This window comes from Hippoglossus stenolepis, chromosome 2, assembly GCF_022539355.2.
Source record: "Hippoglossus stenolepis isolate QCI-W04-F060 chromosome 2, HSTE1.2, whole genome shotgun sequence".
Classification (NCBI taxonomy): Eukaryota; Metazoa; Chordata; class Actinopteri; order Pleuronectiformes; family Pleuronectidae; genus Hippoglossus; species Hippoglossus stenolepis.
In genome coordinates, this window is record NC_061484.1 from 8,337,955 (window position 1) to 8,356,975 (window position 19,021).

Genomic DNA, 19,021 nt, shown 5'->3' on the forward strand with positions numbered 1-19,021 from the left:
AGTACACTCGACAAATTAGGTTTTTAGAGGCCACACTGCCGGAGCCGCCGCACTACTGATTGTAGGTCTCCAGATATTCTGCTCCACTTCCTTAATCCTCGAAGCTGTGTCAGGGGTTTTCCTCCCTTGCGAGCAACATATAGCGTAGAGACCTGCTGGCAAACATCAGCACTGATGCAGGTGCTCACCTTAGTGGGAACACTTTATCTGAATTGGTCCCGCTTATTTTCATTAGGTCCAGGTTCCCTGTTGGCCTTGTTACCTCACTCACACTGCTTGAATTTATTGCATATGAATAAAATATTCCTATCACTGCAGCTTTCTTACCTCTGGGATGACAGTCTGAATGTCCTCGAAATAAAAATGATGTCTGTATTCACATATGTAGACCTAATAAAAATTCATGACTGTAGAATATTTGCCAGGTGATGCACAGCATGCACCTTACGCGCTGTTGTGTGTAATTTGAGATGCCATTTTTTTTATATAGGACCTGTGCGGTCTCAGAGTGAATAAGATATATGATGTAATCTGTGTGTGTGTGTGGGGGGGGGGGCTACAGAGGGTTTTTTACCTATTCTGCACCTTCTCATTGGTCTGACTCCCTAAATGTAAACTGTACGTATGTCTCCAGCTCTGTAGGAAGAACAGGAAAAAAGAAAAAAGTCCTCTGGGTGTTCACATCCACTGTAGGATGGTACACAGCCAGAAGTTTTAGGTAAGTATAGTAAAGCCAAGACGTCATTTGGAATCCACGCAGGAGTTATCGTGATGAAGCCACGCTATCGAGGTCCCGCCCATACACGCACTTGTCCAAGCGTGAATCAGTCTTGGCTGTCAATCATGACATTATAACCTGTTTTTAGCATCAAATATACATGATCTGTCATGTATTGGATAAATCCTTATAGATACCATCTATATGATATCAATATGGTGATATTTTCCCAAAATGTTTAATGTAACATCCATTATATTCTCATTTCAAAATGCTGTGTTGACTGAATCGGTGAATCTAAAAAAACGACTTACATTAGCTGATGTATTGCTGACACAGTGGCCACAGTGGATCTGTGTTTTGATTTAGATCAGTGTAAACTCATTGTTTTTATTACACAGCACCTTTATTATGTATCCCAATAAAAAGGAAGAGGCCATAACAATCTCCAGTTATGTGTGTGTGTGTGTGTGTGTGTGTGTGTGTGTGTGTGTGTGTGTGTGTGTGTGTGTGTGTGTGTGTGTTTGTGTGTGTGTGTTTGTGTGTGTGTGTGTGTGTGTGTGTGTGTGTGTGTGTGTGTGTGTGTGTGTGTGTGTGTGTGTGTGTGTGTGTGTGTGTGTGAGACATATGGCAGCTTTCTCGCCCTTTCCAAAGGTTTATTAAGGTGAAGCTACTGTAGCTCAGGACATCCAGCCTCTGCAAATCAGTATTCTGGATGTGAGGTGCAGATGGAAGAAATTAGATTGCATAGTGTGTGTGTGTGTGTGTGTGTGTGTGTGTGTGTGTGTGTGTGTGTGTGTGTGTGTGTGTGTGTCCGTCCCTTCATGTCTGATACTCTCCTCACACTTCCCTCAATCTGATTACCGTCTTCTTCCTCTGGTCTTGTCCGGTCTGCTCATATTTGACATCCACTTAATCCAGACGCCTACAGAAACCCAACGCCTGCCCCTCCCATCCCGCCTGAGACTGTACTACACACAAACACACACACACACACCCTCCCCAACAAGTGTGTTAGAGTGTCCTCGCACACTGGCCATAAACAGTCAGAGTGCACATTGTCGCTCAGACAGCACAGAGACCAACAGTGGCTGATTCAGCTACGGACTGATGGAGAGAGACGCAAAGAGGGGAGACGTGAGTGACAACATCTGTCCGTGTGCTTGTCTTTAAGTGTGTATGAGTGTGTGTATGTGTGTGTAAGTGTGTGTGTGAGCATCAGTCTCTGGCCCGGCAGACAGCGGAACGCAGGTCATCAATGGAACTGTCAGATGACCCAAGGTCGAGGGGGCAAGACGAGGCTCCCCCAGCACTCTCACCCTGCGCGTCCCAGATGAAAAGCAGCAGTGCTGTCCAGCAGCAGGGCTACTCCGCATCCATCTTCCTCCGACGCAAAGACAAGCTGGAACAGGTGAGTCAACCGGCAACTGTCTCTCTAACATCAGCACTGACTTATGTAACTGTATAGCTGCCTTCTGGAAAGGGACGAGGTGAAGTATAACTGGGAGCGAGGCCATCCACTCACTTGAATGATCTACATTAAATATGCAAAGTATTTACAAGTATATCTATTAAGTTTATTAAACTATATACAGTCGACCCGCCAATTTATCCAGTGCAGTATGTTGCAGGCTGTGAGCCCAGGAGAGGCATTAGTTCCATCCACTGGAAGCCCATTCATTCTGCATGTCTGCTGCGCATCAGCACTCGAGAGCTGCTGCTGGATGAGTGTGTGACTGAGCTCTGTATCTTCAATGAGAATTGATTACCACTTTCTTCACAGCTGCCACACCCACAGCACAGACACACACACACACACACACACACACAGCACACACATACTAACACAAAAAATACACACAGACCAAGGATACTACACTCTTAACAAGCAGAAATGATTTTCTTATAGATATTCCTATGCTTTTTTTTATACATTCCTGAATTTAGAATTGGTAAACCTTCATTTTTACTTTAAGCATGTTCTTTAGTGGCCTAAAGATTTACAAAGTAGAACATCTTGTATGTAAGAAAATGATCTTGGTTGTTGTTGTCTATTGATTCATATTTTTTGCTTGAACTCTTATCTACTCACAAATGCTAATGCAGGGCAGGGTTTGAAATCAACCATTTAGTAGATTAGTCGATCAACAGAATATTGATCTCTCCTCAGTTTTTCTTTGTGTGGAATGAGAGCCATGCCTGTGTGAGTTTGTTGTTTGTATTATTGTTTTTTTGTCAAACACTGTGAATATACAGTATCTTCTTGAGCTCTGGGAAACTATGAACCCTGGAACCACACACACACACACACATCTGCCCGGTGATGCTGTGGTTGGAGCTGCTGCCACACAGCAAGAAGGTTCCGGGTTGGGCTGGGATATCTCTGTGTGGAGTTTGCACGATTGTCTAGGTGAGGCCAGTCCTGTGTAGGAACTTAATATAACCCACTGGGCAATTGCAATAAAATCGGTATGACACATTAGTAATTACTATTTGAATGTTCCCCCTGTTGCCTTGGGGTGTGCCAATAGCAACCTCCCAGAAACCAAAGAAAACCTAGAATGGCACTCAGTAGAGCACTTACCTCCGCCATGGTCCAACAGTCCCCTGACATTCAATCATGCTGCACCACATTTTGAGATTTCAGTCCCCTAAATGTGCCTGATTTTTTTCATCAAGATACATCACTTATTGTCTAGGAAATCTCCATTATCAAACACTATTAAACAGTGTATCTCTCCTCTTTTAACCACGTGACCTGTTAGAGGCTGAACTAACAGCTTCCGTGCTCTGCTCACTGATGGAGCCTTCTACAACTGGATCTCTGTCTGCGCCCCGTCCACACTGCTTTTGGCACGTGGCCCAGCTGTCTCGTTGCGCCCAGTCAGCCTTCACTCAGCACATATCACCCTGACTATGATGTTGTTGCAGCACACACAACATGTTGTGTTTGTGAATGGAAAGCATGCTGCTGAGCTTCTGGTGTGAAGGTGAAACCCCTACATCGTGGCGCCCTTCACAGAGGTGTGTTTGGATGGGAGGAGCGGGCGGCATCATTCATGCTATTCTAAATTTAATTTGTAATAACAAATTCTAAAGATAGTTTATGGGTCAAAAACATCTAAGCAGGATAGAACTGGGATGACGTGGATTTGGAGATGCCTGGATTACATGTAAAAACTGTTTAAACAGCATTTCATAAAATCAAAATAGGCCCCACGCACAAATTGAGCATCTAGCCTTAACCTCATGACAACCTTTTGTTCCACAGTTATTTGTGTCATTTGTGTGCACAGTATAATTGTGTCTTACGCCTTAATGATGAAGACGGTGTATAATTGGTCCCCTGTGTTGGAGAACTGTTCCGTACATTTTGAGATAATGATGTCCCGCACATAGAGTCAGAGGCTGTGACTTCTGAACGCCTGCCGACAGCACGGTGTGAAAAATGTACATATCAAAGAGCACCTTAGCCTGAGGGAAAACAAAACGGACTTGTAAGCATCTCATGCATTAATATTCATCGTTGCATCGTTGCTGTGACTGTGCAGTCGTCAAATTGTTTATGTCAACGTTTTCCTCGCATGTGCCGCCGCTCACTGGCCATCAGCTGACGATCTTGTTTATGTTGTTGCTCAGCTAAAATGTGACCTGTGTTTCTGCCTCAGCTGAAGGTCTCATGCCTGTGATGGTCAGGTGGACCTGTTTCTCCCCCTGTGTGTGTGTGTGTGTGTGTCCATTTCTGTCCCCCCTTTTTTAACTCTCACAGAGACGGCGACATGCACCTGCACCGGACAGTCACAGCAGGTTTCACTGCTATGACTTTGTTTCCCTGAGACTAGTATCTCTGTGGGATCTCACACAAGTGCACCGCAGGTTTTAAAAATTGGAATCACCTCATCTGTAATCTGCATACTCTTTTGGTATTACCATATCCAATGATCAGCCTTTTCATGGTACAATCATCGTATTTTTATGAGGATTCAAATGAGATACCCTAAGATACTCAGATTGGGATCTAAAATACTGAATATAAGAGGATTAAGTTTACAGCCATGCTAGTAGCTCAGCAAAGCTGTATTTTAAGTACACAATGGCTGTATATAAAAATGTACAATGTGTTTCCAACTCCTCCTAATGTACAAAAATGGAGTGCAAACATTGTCAGTGCAAACATGCTGATGTTTAGCGGGTATAACACTTCTCTTATTATTTAGCATGCTAACATGCTCACAATGACAATGTTTATGTATATGCTGTTGTTTAGCAAGCACAATAGTATAGTAGTCATAGTTCAGCACAAAACACAATGTAGGCTACATCTTAGCCTATTAGTTAATTTCCTGAACAGATTTTGGCAATACATCCTAAAAAGTAATTTCACTTAAACACACATATTGATATGACTAGTGTGTAAAATTAATGTCTTTAACTTTCTTAGATGTTTTCACTCTAACAGTCAACAACTGTCAGATTCTACATCTGAGTAAACTCTCTCCATCCCCCATTAGCCGTGATGCTATACAATGCTTGACTCCGAAACAGAGCAGCAGCTTGCCTGTAGTCAGCAGCATATGTTGTTTTCTGCTATTAGGCAACGCTATATTCATAGAAACGGGTTGGGGTGAATAAAAGAGTGGAAGTATTGTAAGGATGAAAGTATTTGCATATTTAATTTTTTCCCCCACCGAGGCCCTTTAATGTAGTTCTGTGCAATCGGAGGAGCCAGAGCTTTAGATTGGAAGCTGTGTATGATAGAAGTGAAACATGAATGACAGCTCAGGAATCTGGTGCATTACTGAAAAGCACATTTATTATAATGATTTAAACAGTGGGAATTAAAGCAGACAGTAGTGCTGACTTACAGCTATTGGACTATTTTAAATTCTTTTGTCTTCGCTGGGCGGAATTGTGTGCGTGCGTGTGTGTGTGTGTGTGTGTGTGTGTGTGTGTGTGTGTGTGTGTGTGTGTGTGTGTGTGTTGTGTGTGTGTGTGTGTGTGTGTGTGTGTGTGTGTGTGTGTGTGCATGTGTGTGCCTATAGAGAGCAGACATGTCCAACCCTAATGAGTTTAAAACAGTTTCAGAGTTTTGCTGCAGCTGTCACACACAGTGGATCACCAGTGGCATGCTTCAGCAGCCCTCCACTCCAAGCCAAGACCAACTGCTTTCTGCCAGATGAGTTTTGTTCACAAAGCAGATAGAAGAGGAAGATAAAGAAGGAAGAGGAAGAGGAGGGAGGAAGCAAGGAGGAGGGGGTGAGTTGCTGGGGCTCCGAGCTACAGCTCTGTATTGGCCATTTGAACGAGAGGGGTTGGTCTTCTCTCCATCTCCCCTACTGCCTCCACTCAGAAGCCTGCACACACACACAGCTGCACACACAGGCAGGCGAGGACCACGTCAGGACTCGGGATGGACCAGGAGCCGAGGTGCACACACACACCTGCTAGGACAGGGAGGAAGCAGCAGGAAGAGTGAAGACATCAGACAGGCTCGACACCGAGAGACAGACAGGTTAGAAAGATGAGCTGCTGTTTCCCATGTGTCAGAGAAGTTTGAAGGAGTGCTGCTCTCATGGCGGGACCGACCCCACAGGAGCCCGTGAAGGTACAACTGCACCTGCTTCTCTCTGCATCTATTCAGGATGATGATTTTCTCACTTTGACTGTTTGTGGAGTCTTGATGCTTTTCTCACTGGTTTCTATAAGTTCAACTGATCAAATTGCATGAATCCTTGAACTCGCGTGTTCTTCAGTGAGACAGTGAAACACTGATGTGTATATGTTCAACCAAAAAGTATTTTTATTATCAATTTTATTGTCTATAAAATGTCAAAAAAGCAACAAAAAACGTATTATATAATTTTATTGAAACCTATTAAAATGTGTATTTTATTCTTATTATCCTTTTATTGTTTTCGTGATAAAATGTCAATGGAAAGATTAATGTTCCCAGATTTTGATGAGATATTTAAAATGCTTATTTTTACTTTATCATATTGAATACCAGATACAGAGCCAGAAATATTCAGTTTGGTATAGAAGAAGAAAATTCTCATGTTTAGGAAGCAGAAACATTTGACATTTTTGCTGGATAATTAAGACATTTTTTTTGATGATGAAATTGTTGGAATTCATTTTCAATTCATCTTTTCTCTATAAAATGTCAAAAAAAGGGTTAAAACATTTCTCAATTTCCCAGAGTGCAGAGGAATGTCTTCAGATGGCAAACTGCTTGTTTTGTCCAAATAACAGTTCAAAGAATGAAATATTCAATTTCCTTTGATACAAAACAGAAGGACTGTGAAAAAAAGATTACACATTTTGAGATGGTCAAACCAGCCAGTGTTGTGTCATATCTGCTTGACAAATGACATTGACAATTACAGTGATTATCGAAACTGTCCAAGGGGACACCTCCATAAATCTTTTTTTGTTTAATTATCAGGTCAAAACCAAAGGCCAGGACAAGATTTGCAGCAACATAAATCAAGAAAGTTTTGCTTTTCCGCTGTTTATCATATTAATTGTCTGTCCATCAATCTAACCAAATAATTGCTTCTGCTACAATCACTGTGTCTGGTTGTTTCCCTGTGTCCCTGAATGTGTTGTTGTGCTTATGAGGTGGAGGAAACCAGTCGCTCGTGTGCCGAGGTTTAGCTGTCCCGTCTCACTCTGTCAGTCTTGTTGAGGCTTTATTTCCTCCGGGCCACGAACACAAGTCAAGCTTCTTGACTCTGCTAAACGTTATGAAGAGCTCACCGGTCTCAGTGGACCACAGAGGGGTGTCAGGTGCATCTAGCTGGCACCAGTCTTTCAGCCTCATTGCCTGAGACGGACAGTGTCGAGACGAGCAGGGGGGGCGATCATCCTCCAACCCCCAATTTTCTATTGAGTCCAAAGCTCAATGCACATTTCATTAAGGTTTTTTGCTGGAATTCATCTCTCTGAGCCGAACTGTACTGCTTACTCTACTTAACGTATCAAAGGGAGGCCATTTATATGATTGATTGGAGAAAACAAAAGAGAATATGTAATGTGATGTTGACGGCTCACGAGAGCGACTCAGCCACACAGGGCAGGGAATGAGATGGTGGAAATCTGCAGTCGTAAGCAAAACAATAGTGCCTATAACTGCACTTTTAAAACAGTGGGAATCAAGGCTCCTCAGGCAGGAGCAGGGCGGCTGCTGCTTCGTCACCTCTGACCACGCCGACTGTCACTCAACATTTATGAAAACCACAGGCATACATGCACACAAATATAGCCTTTTTAATATTGCTTGTCATATATATATGCACCGCCGGGTGTATCCCTCCTTGCACAGAGGTCATAAAATCCCTTTCAGCTGGGATTCGCTTCGACAACAAAGCTGCTGCTGGACAGAATAAGCATAAACCAGAGCTTTCCAATATTCCTTATAGTTGGGCTTTAGTGTCTATCAGTTTGCCTTCAGCTGGAGAGCGTTCCACTTCGCTTGTCCTCATGCTCGGGGCTCAAAAGTGGGGTGTGTGAATGTGGGGGGATTTTCGCTCTGGCGAACTCGATCCCTCAGCAGCCTGGATGTCAAGTCAAATGTTCCCAATATAAAGAAGACATACTGCTGTTGTTGTATCGACCATGAATCCGAAAACCTCTAATCAATCATATTGACTGAGGACGTTAGCAGCTAAGGACAGATCATTTCCTGTTGTGCACCCCCCAGGACTAACTGACGGAGGGTTGAGGTCTACGATGCAGGTGACTAATGTGTGTGTGTGTCTGCGCCCATCTCCTAGACGCAGCAGAAGTGCATTGCCTTCTTCGCCCTCCTCTGCTGCTTTTCTGTGCTGGTGGCACTGATCTTCTCGTCAGCGGACCTTTGGGGAGACGAAGAGGATGGGATCACAGAGGAGAACTGCAGCAGAGACTGTCGGTAAGATGCTCAATAACAGCATAACAAGCCAAGAGGAAAATTAGGTTTGCCTTTGTGTATTGTGCAACAAAAAAATCCAGATTCATTAATATAACATATCTGCATTTATTCTTGAATAACTTTATTGTCGTCAGGTCAGAATTATTGAGGCAGACCCAGGGCAGGGCCAAAGGGCCCCAGCTGAAATCGGATTGGCTCGAGAAGTGCCCCGTCCCATCAGAAGTCTTTTTTTTTTTCAGTTCTAGACACATAATAACAACAACAATTTGTCAAGAAAGTTTTATTTTCTAAGCTTTTTCTAGGCACACAATGCGCTTGTATATTTCCAATGATGTATGACTTTTTAAATCAGGAATTGTGCATGAATTTTGGACACTGTGTACTGTACTTGATGGCCCCTGATTTAGAAAAAAACTAGATTCACCTCTGCTGTATTGTATAATTTTTTCCACAAACTTTCAATTTATCAGAATAATAATAGATGATTTTTCAATGGGAACCTGTCCAGGCTGTGCCCCACCTCTCCCCCAATGTCAGCTGGTGGCTCCCCCTGCAATCCCTTAAAGGATAAGTGGTGTAGATAATGGATGCAGATATATTTTTTTAATGATCAACATCAATAAAGGCAAACCAAAGATCTTGCCTTTTTTTTTCCACACACTCCTCTTCCTTGTCAAAACCTGCCACCTACACACAAAATGCAACTTGTTATCCTAGCCGCGGCTAATATAGCCTCAAGTCATTCGTTTCAAGCAGAGATGAGCTGCAGATATTTGCTAAGCTCACTTCTTTGTAACTCCACACTCTAGATGCTGACTCAACTCTGATCACTTGAGGCGGTTTATTCGATTTTGCACACCTCTTATCGGCCACAGAACATGTTTCACATATGTAGTCGTAATTTCCATGCATGTTTTGCACTTACACAAACATGTGTTACTTCCAGCATTGTGCTCGTGGAGAACATTCCAGACGACCTCTCTCTCCCCATGGATGGCGGACCCCACCTCCCTCTCTCTGTTGGCTTCCACACTTTGTTGGAGCAGGCGAAGCACTCAGTTGAGCTGGTGTCACCTGTCTGGAACCTGAACTCCATGGATCTGGAAACAATGCCGACCACTGCCAAACAGGTACAAAGTCATGGTTAGATTGTGTCCCCCGACATTCCTGCGGAACATGGACCAGCTGCATTTCCCAGGTGTCCCGTTAGAGGGAAAGCAATTATTTTCAAGTAAATCTGTGTGCAGTCTTGTTAATGAGGCTGGTCTTGCTGAGGCAGAAGATGTCCTTTTTATAAGACATCTGGAAACAGTGCGCACCAGCCCGACAACAGTCTCACACAACATCACTCTCCTCCTCAGGGTCAGCTTTTGTTCCAGCAACTGCTCAGCCTGAAATCTCGTGGGGTCAAACTGAAGATTGCCAGCGGTCTCACGAACTCCGCTGATCTGAAGACCTTGGCAGCGCACAGTGAGTGTTTTAATATATATATATATTATAAAAGGAGTTTGTTATATCACTGTAGCAAACCCGAGGGAAGATATATATCTCCTCACTTACACTATCCATCTGATTTCTTGTGCACGAACCTTAACTTTAGCAGCACAATAATATTACACATTGCAAACGGCTAGGAAACAGCATGAAGCCTCATCCAGCAGCTCCAAAGCACACGTCATAAAACCCTCCTGTCTGCCAAAGTACACAATCAAGGTCAAAACATTATGAATGTGCGAATGTACCTGGCCGGTGTTCTGTCAAAGGCTTCGCCTCGCAGGCTGCTCACTCCCTCTTTCCCATTTTTTTCCTGTCAGACAGTCGAAGGCCGATTGGCAAATTTCCACCATTCTCTCCATCTCTAACTTTTCACGCTCCCTCCGCTCTCTCTGTTTCTCACCCTATCTAGATGCAGTGGTTCATTTCGTAAATATGACAGCTCTCACCCGAGGAGGACTCCATTCCTCGTTTGTGATTGTGGATCGGAAGCATGTTTACATCGGGAGCGCTGACATGGACTGGAGGTCACTCTCCAAGGTAAGAGTAGGCATCAACAAACATGAGTGTGCAGAGTGAAATCAGACCAGGGATGAGCCTCTGCAGTCACATCTGCAAGAATCCTCCAACCTCAAAATGGCCACAGTATATTTGGAGATACACACAATTAATTAAATGATAACCTCTGCACCGCACAGGGATTAAAACATAACAGTCTAGATTAGCACTGTTTTATATTTAGTAAATCCAGCAACTCTTATCAAGCATCAGCGATGATTTATGATTGCTGTCTGGGACGTGTCAGAAAGACAAGTGACATTTCACTTTGCATTGAGTGTGTAATTCAAGTGGAGGAGGGACCAGAGAACATTAGCATTCTGTAACTTGAAATGATTACCTGGCACTTTTCATGCTTGAGTGCAAGCTGGAGGTAGAACTACTGTTGAGTATAATTAACTAAAGAGCCAGAGGGAAGGAAGGAATAGACATGTATATTAATGTGTGTGTGTGTGTGTGTGTGTGTGTGTGTGTGTGTGTGTGTGTGTGTGTGTGTGTGTGTGTGTGTGTGTGTGTGTGTGTGTGTGTGTGTGTGCACATACACACATATACACATGTAGAACAAATGACAGGCAGGCGGTAAAGAGGAGAGACGAATACCCCGTTTATGCCTGCCACTATAATGTGTTTTTGATGATTGGATGCAATCTGATCTCAATGTGAACACTGGAGACATAAATAATACATTACATACATTACATTTACTGGTGTAAATCCATCCATCCATCATCTGTGCTGATTATCCTTTTGAGGGGCGCGGCAATTTAGGCGGAACCAATCCTCGCTGACATTGGGCAAGAGGCGGGGTAAATCCTGAACAGGTCATCAGCTTATCACAGGGCCAACATGTAGAGACAAGCAACCATTCACACTCACATTACGACCTACAGACAATTTACATTCTACCTAATCCCAGTCTGCATGTCTTTGGACTGTGGGAGGAAGCCAGAGGACCCAGAGGAAACCCCACGCAGACACGGGGAGAACATGCAAACTCCACACACAAGTGCCATCCTAAAAGTGTAGTTTAAAATCATCATCATCATCATCATCATCATCATCATCATCATCATCATCATCATCATCATCATCATCATCATCATCACCATCATCATCCAGATACAAGACGCATTTTAATGCCAGGTGTAAATGGAGTCAAAAAGGAAGATATGCAGACTGAAATATCTCAACAACTACTGGATGTGTTGCCATGAAAATGAGTAAACGCATCCATCCACAGGATGCCATGGGGTTGGTTGAACAGCAATGCATTACAGTGGGTAGCCTGGATGCCACATACATTGCATTATGGGTATTGTAGTCCCTACTAGTCACTACTCAACTATCAAAACCACTAGTCGACACTATGCATCATTGTAGATTAATCGTTCATCAGCGGTTTTAGCATGGTGCAGTAATATAGCAGATATGCAGCAGGGGGTGCTGTTGTAGTTGAAAAGTAGTTGACAAGTCATAGACCTACTTTTCCTGTGCAAGGCCGGAGATATATTTGCTTATGTATGTGCACGCGTAGACATCATGGCTGCCTCACATCCTCAGAAATGCATTGGACCCGTCTGTGAGATGCAGTATGCACAGGAACAGTTGGGGGCATCACGACTCTATAGTTGCCTCAATTCCCCTCAGCGAAAAAAAGAAACTGATCCTAGTCTAATGGTAAAATTACTATTATCATCAAATTCTCTCACTATGTTACAATTCTCACACTGCAGTCAGCATAATTTTGGACTTCCATGAAACTCTATATTCTCTCTATCATGTGTAAAGTGTTTCTGTTCCGTGAATAACTTTTCTGCTGCATCACCTCTCCCTGTGTGTGTGTGCTCCTTTCTTGTCCCCCCCGCAGAGGAAAGAACTGGGCGTGTTGGTGTTTAACTGCAGCTGTCTCGCTCTGGATCTCCACCGGGTCTTTTCCTTTTACTGGCAGCTCCACGAGAGGGACTACATCCCCTCCATCTGGTCGAAGAGAGTTACAGCCCTCTACGGGAGGCACAGCGCCCTGGAGCTGCAGCTCAACGACACCAATGCCACTGCTTATGTGTCTGTGAGGATCGACTTTGACTCGTTACAGTGTTTACTGCACCCTTAACACATAAGTCAACTCTATACAAGATGCTAAAAATAAACACAAAGACAAGGGAGGTTATATTTCATTAGTAACTTTTACGACTGGTTTATTCTCCTCTTAAGGCAGCAATTTCCTGGCTTTGGACTACAGAGGAAGAACATCTTTATAAAAACCTTCCTCACCAACTAATATCAGACACACCCAGTGGGTGATTAATCATGTTAATATCACGCTGAGGAGCATCTTGGGTCTGAATATGTTAGTACCTCAGCCTAATTTGACAGTAATGAATCTTGTAACCCTCAAAGCGACATGGTGCCTACCAGTGGCATTTATCATCCTATAGGAACTAATGGAGCCATGCCACTGGCTGCTGGCATCTCCACCATGCTCCTGTGCATTACTTCCTCTAGTGATGATAAATGGCTGCAGGGTCATGTTCTTCTTGCTCACTGTCAAAATGTTACCCTGGAAGTTTGCACTGGGGAGTGAATTAAGCAAACTAAGCAAAATAAAATCCATCTAAATCATTTTTTTTCTGTCCACTGTCTAAATCTACCAGTTTTTGATCACAGCAAGAGGGTTACGAGTTCGAATCCCAGTTCGGCTGGGGTCTTTCTGTATGGAGTTTGCATGTTCCTCCCTGTGTCTGGTTTCCTCACACAGTCCAAAGAAATGCAGATTGGGGTTATGTTGAGTGAAGACTTTAATTTGACCATAGGTGTGAGAGTGAATGGTTGTTTGTCTCTGCATGTCTCTGCCCTGTGATGCAATGGCAACCTGTCCAGGGTTTATTCCACCTCTCGCCCAATGTCAGCTGGGATTGGCTCCAGCCTCCCCCGCGACCCTCGAAAGAGATATTAGAGATATTAGAGATATAGATGATGGACGGATGAATGGACATTATTTTGGGTGCAAACTTTGACTGTGTGATGTATCCATGTATCTGCAGACCTCCCCTGAACTCTTCTGCTCGAAAGATCGCACCAGAGACATAGACGCCATTCATCAAGTCATCCAGAGTGCAGAGACGTTTATCTTCATATCTGTGACCGACTACCTTCCTCTGGTGAACAGGAGATTCAGAGGAACCTCAGTCACAAGGTACAGAGTCTTGCTTTTTTTTTTAGCAAACAAATCAATAAAGAAATTGCTCAATCCATTTCATTTTGCAGAGAAACATTGGGACATTGAGAGAAGCATAGAAGTAGAGCTAACATCCACCCATTTCTATTTTATATGATATTATATTTTTCTGTGTAGCCTGTCTGATGCACAGGTACAAAACATGACTGAGAAAATATTTGGCAGTAACTCATGGATGGATTTCATGGAGGTAATATTTAAAAAAAATCTCTGATTTCTATAAAGCCCCAGATAGTCAAATGAATAGATAAACATCATGTTTGTAGCACTGCATGATATATGTTATCATTATATAGTCTATTTCTCAGCACGCTCAACTCTTAGTAACTTCCAGCATCCCTGACTTCAAGTGCCTGTGCCAGACGGAAACAAAATCTAATATAAAATACATGTTTGTTGATTTATACAAAAAATAACTTTATATATCCATGTAAATTTAATTCAAGGACCATATTGTGTGTTTATATCAGTGCCTTTCTATCGTTAAACACTGTCTGCTAACGATGGTTATATTTAAAGATATTGGTCGCCTATCGATGAAGTGATCAGAGAGGCCTTGGTACTGAGAGGAGTCAGAGTTCGTCTGCTGATAAGCTTCTGGAAGAAGACTCACCCCCTCACCTTTAACTTTGTCACCTCCCTCAAGTCGCTCTGCATGCACCTGCACAACTGTTCACTCGAGGTGGTGAGTGAATTTCAACACAAGTTGGGGTTTGGTAAGAAAACAACTCCCTCAATTTGACGACACATGCACTGCCTGTATTTGCATGTGTTGTGACTTTTGCAGCCGTGTGTCGTCAAGTTGATGGAGTTGTTTTCCTAACTTGCACGTGTCTTTCTATTTGCATTTGTTTTCTTAATTTGCAGTGCGTTGACTCTCTCGGCCACCGTAGTTTAGTGGTTTTATGCAAATAGTGAGTGGCTGTGGTATTTTCACACACTGACTTTGTCCACACACTCATTCATGTTTTGGCAGAGGTTCTTCAGTCACAGAGAGCAGAAGGAGGACTTTCAATATGGACTCAACCACAACAAGTACATGGTGACCGACAATGCTGTTTACATAGGTAGGTCATGGATTAACTGTCTCCAAACTAACTCAGTTTCTATATAAAATTATTTAATTTGGGGAATTTTACTACACATTTTCAAAATGTTTCATCAGGTTTGCTGTAAGTGCTGTTTTTAAAACATCAGACATCCATTTTCTTAAATGAATAGTTGGACTGATACCAATTGCTAACATCTGTCCATCAAATATGGACACTGTTAGCAGCACACTGTTAGCTTAGCACCAAGCAAAGACTGTAGGCCATATAAGGATATACGACATAACTCTACCCGAAATGATCACACCCTGGTGGCTGGCTGCAGCACAAGTTATGAAATCACCCTCCTCTATGTTCGCAGATGGGATATGGACCAAACTTAAAAGTCAAAGTGCACAACTAATCATTTTTTCTCAAAAAATCGTTTCTGTCATTTTAGGTTGTTCTTATCACACTGATCATTTTTACTGCTCCAAATGCATTCGGCTCAAGATGTTAGCGTTCGTATTCAGGATATTTTGGCATCATTTCTGGGTAGTGGGAGGAAGTAGAGATGGGTCTTCCATCCTTCTATACAGTTTCTGACTGTAAATAGCTGGAAACAACTAGCTTTGCTTTGTCCATAACAAAGAAATATACTTAACATGGACCTATTTTGGGGATTTGTATTGGAATAGTCCAACGCTATATCAAGAAGAAGCACGTCGAAAAGAAAACACAGCAGTGAAACTCAAAGTCATTGTTTTTTTTTTAAATAATACCTGTGAGATATAATATCCAAGGTGTTGCTTTTCTTCCACAGGGAACCATAACTGGGTCGGTAGTGACTTTGCCATTAATGCAGGAATTGGGCTGGTGGTCCAGATGAAAAATGACCCTAAAGACAGGGGAGTAACAATCCTGGACCAGTTCAAGTCTGTTTTTGAAAGAGACTGGAGGTCACGATACGCTAAGAGCCTACAAGGAAGCAAAGATCCACAGAGTAAATACAGAAGCCTGCGACAAGAAGAAGCTAAAGAGACGAAGGAGGAGAACGTATGGAACAGCCCTTTATCTTTATAAGCACAGAATGTTTACAAATCCTAAAGCGTCTTAAGCCTGAATATTACAAACATTTACAAACATGTACACAATATAAGAATGTAGACCTAGACTATTAAAGGTTCAGTGTGTAGAATCTAGTGACATCTAGTGGTGAAGTTGCATGTTGCAGCTGAATACCCCTCACCTCACCCTCCCCTTCCAAACATTAGAGAGAACCTGTGGTAACCTTCAGTTGTCATAAAAACTCAAAAGGTGTTTAGTATGTCCAATTTATACTTAGATATAAAGGGACACTTCTAGGGTAATGAAAATTACAAGTTGTAAAATTTAGATGAAACACATTAGGATTATTTTATATTCAATTTCTGCCAATAGATTCTTTCACCTATATCTCACACACTGGACCTTTAAACTTGACCTTGAATTTTGTGACATATATTTAATAGATTATATAATCATAGAAGTTTTACAACACTAATGAAATACTTCTGAACATTAATTTGTATACACCCAAATTGTGCATCATTTAATTATTTAAATATGTCCTAATTTGCATACATTTCCAGAGCAGAAAAGTAAACATCAAAGTTCTTGGTTCTTTTTGTTGACATGTTGAAGTCAAAGGATTTTACAGAGTGGATTTTATATCAATCTTTTTCATATGCTATAAATCAGAAAATAGTGTCAGCCATCGAAAATTACATTTTAGCAAGTTCATAGAATGAAACAAACCACTTTCTAAAAAAACATTAATATTGAGATAGGAAACTAGAATGTTTGCTGCTAAACTTGACATTTCTGGTTTATTAGAAAAACTGAAGAAATCTGAAAGATATGTGTTAAATAAGCATAAATTCCATACATTTTTTATCAGAAAACATTTTTTATGATATTGTGTAAGATACAGAGGAATGTTTGAATCCATTCATATTATGCATGAGAGAGAGCTTTATATTGACACCTGTGATGACCAGAGTTGGTCAGTGCATGAAAACAAACGTTCTTACCAGTAGTGTTTTGCCTTAATGAATTTTTGACTGTTATATGAGCATGTACTGTTGCATGAATATTGAAAGCAATATTCAAATACAAACTATATACTAGGACAAGCAATAGGATGATTGATATGATAATATGTGTGAAATCCACAGAAATATCCCATCAAATGCATAAACAATCACATTCATGGTGAATGCTCTGTATTTATATGGTGCTTTTCTAGTCTTGATGACCACTCAAAGCTCTTTACAGTTCAGTTTTACATTCATCCATTCACACACATGTACATCTGTACAGCACTTTCTCTATGGGCAGGGGCAATTTGGGGTTCAGTATCTTGCCCAAGGACACTTCGGCACGCGAACAAGGGAAGACTGAGATCGAACTGCCGACCTTCTGGTTAGAGGACGACCGCTCTGAACCCTGAGCCAGAGCCACCCTTTCCATTCAGTATCTAATGATGATGCACTGTTCCCATTTGTATTTGTATTCACTTTTTAATGCATTTGGATTTGCGTTGCATCCAGGGGCTTGTGATGTCACAGTATGGCCTGCACTTAATGATTGAATTTCATGAATGAGACACAGGGTTACGCAGTAGCTTTACAGACATCACAGCTGTCAATCATCTCATTGAAAGTTTTCATCTGTCTTTATAAAATGGACCTTTTTGCCTAATTGTTGTTGTGTTTATTTTATTATTATCCCCGCATTCACATGCCGATTCCAACCAAACCAAGTCAGGTGCTCCATGGTAATAAGACTTTCATGGTTGTGCTTTCCCTTCTCCATAGTTCCTGATCAACATTATTTAATCAGCATTGAATAACGGAGCAAAGCTCAACCATTGTTCATGTTTCCCTTTCATTCGAACCACTAAGCTGTACGTTAGTCACTCACTGTGTCTCTTTGTGGGATAGGCCTGTTGAATCATATAATCTGCTCCTTTTATAGGTTTTAAATAAAGGCCTTCGTAGTTTTAATGTCATTAGAAATAAAATATATAACCATGTGTACTGGCAGGTACATCTAATGAGGTCAATGTGTCTAAAGCCACATTTACACAACGGTTTGAGCTCATTTAAATCCTTTGCATTGCTGTAACTATAGTTTGATAAACAATTTATAATTTATTATAAATAGATCATATGTTTTATTAGTTAAATTGTTGCTTAGTGTGTGTTTAGCACAATCTTCTCCTATTTCTATCCACCACAGTGAAGTGTGGGACTTTATACCTTATATATATATATATAATTGTATAGTTTAGCAGATTATAATCCCTCATATATTATAAATTGTTTATATGATTTGTTTGAAATATTGTTGCTAAGTTCAATTTCAGGGAGTTAATGGAGAAAAATTAAGTAAAGGCGATATAAAATAGAAATACTCAAAGTACAACTACCTCAAAGTTATACTACAGGATTTCACTTTCTCATTCAATACACGTGGACTATAAAGTCAACTGTATATTTGGATGTTTACATTTACGAACGTTATTGTAATTTATAATCAATTCATCATTTTACCATTATCTAGTCCTTTAAACTTGTACTTTATTGGTGTAAGAAGAAAAACAAGTGTAGCCATTTAAAATAACATGTCTTACACATTAGATTCAAATGCATGTAAAGATAACATGTATGTGTCGTAACTAGAGCGGTTATGTATTTTATTAAACTACTGTAAAGCATTTTTTTTCACAAAAATCTCTGGGCGATGTGGTTCCAGTATTCAAGACAAGGTGGTGCTGTTGCACTATCACAGTCCCCCTGTGGCTCCAGGTTGAAAAAGAGCTTGAAGCTGCAGCTTTTATATTCAGAGGATCAATGATGTCTGTGGAGAATAAGAACATCGTTTACTATACAAATTATTAAAAACAACTTTTTAAACTGGACAAAATCTCTCTCTGTAAACTCATAAGGCAACAGTCACCATAATGTTTAGGAAATTACAACTAAGCTCAGTGAATGTCTGTGGTTGTAACTTTAAACAAGTTAACTAGAATA

The 19,021-nt window shown here is 41.5% G+C and overlaps 1 protein-coding gene across 1 annotated transcript; it reads left to right on the forward strand.

Moving 5' to 3' along the window:
• The first annotated feature begins 1,976 nt into the window (after positions 1–1,976).
• On the forward strand, positions 1,977–16,409 carry pld5 (phospholipase D family, member 5). The gene is made up of 10 exons (XM_047338273.1): positions 1,977–2,129; positions 8,494–8,630; positions 9,577–9,760; positions 9,992–10,100; positions 10,537–10,664; positions 12,550–12,747; positions 13,724–13,875; positions 14,437–14,602; positions 14,894–14,984; positions 15,769–16,409. The coding sequence occupies exons 1-10, from the start codon at positions 1,977–1,979 to the stop codon at positions 16,026–16,028; spliced, it is 1,578 nt and encodes a 525-aa protein (XP_047194229.1). The 3' UTR covers positions 16,029–16,409.
• The last annotated feature ends 2,612 nt before the right edge of the window (positions 16,410–19,021 follow it).

What these genes read in the sequence shown, in the direction of transcription:
- pld5 (XM_047338273.1), top strand. Translation starts at nt 1,977, where the DNA reads ATGGAACTGTCAGATGACCCAAGGTCGAGGGGGCAAGACGAGGCTCCC. An exon ending in GAAGACCTTGGCAGCGCACA is followed by an intron (nt 10,101 to 10,536) that starts GTGAGTGTTTTA and finishes CACCCTATCTAG; the next exon opens with ATGCAGTGGTTCATTTCGTA. An exon ending in ACTGGAGGTCACTCTCCAAG is followed by an intron (nt 10,665 to 12,549) that starts GTAAGAGTAGGC and finishes TCCCCCCCGCAG; the next exon opens with AGGAAAGAACTGGGCGTGTT.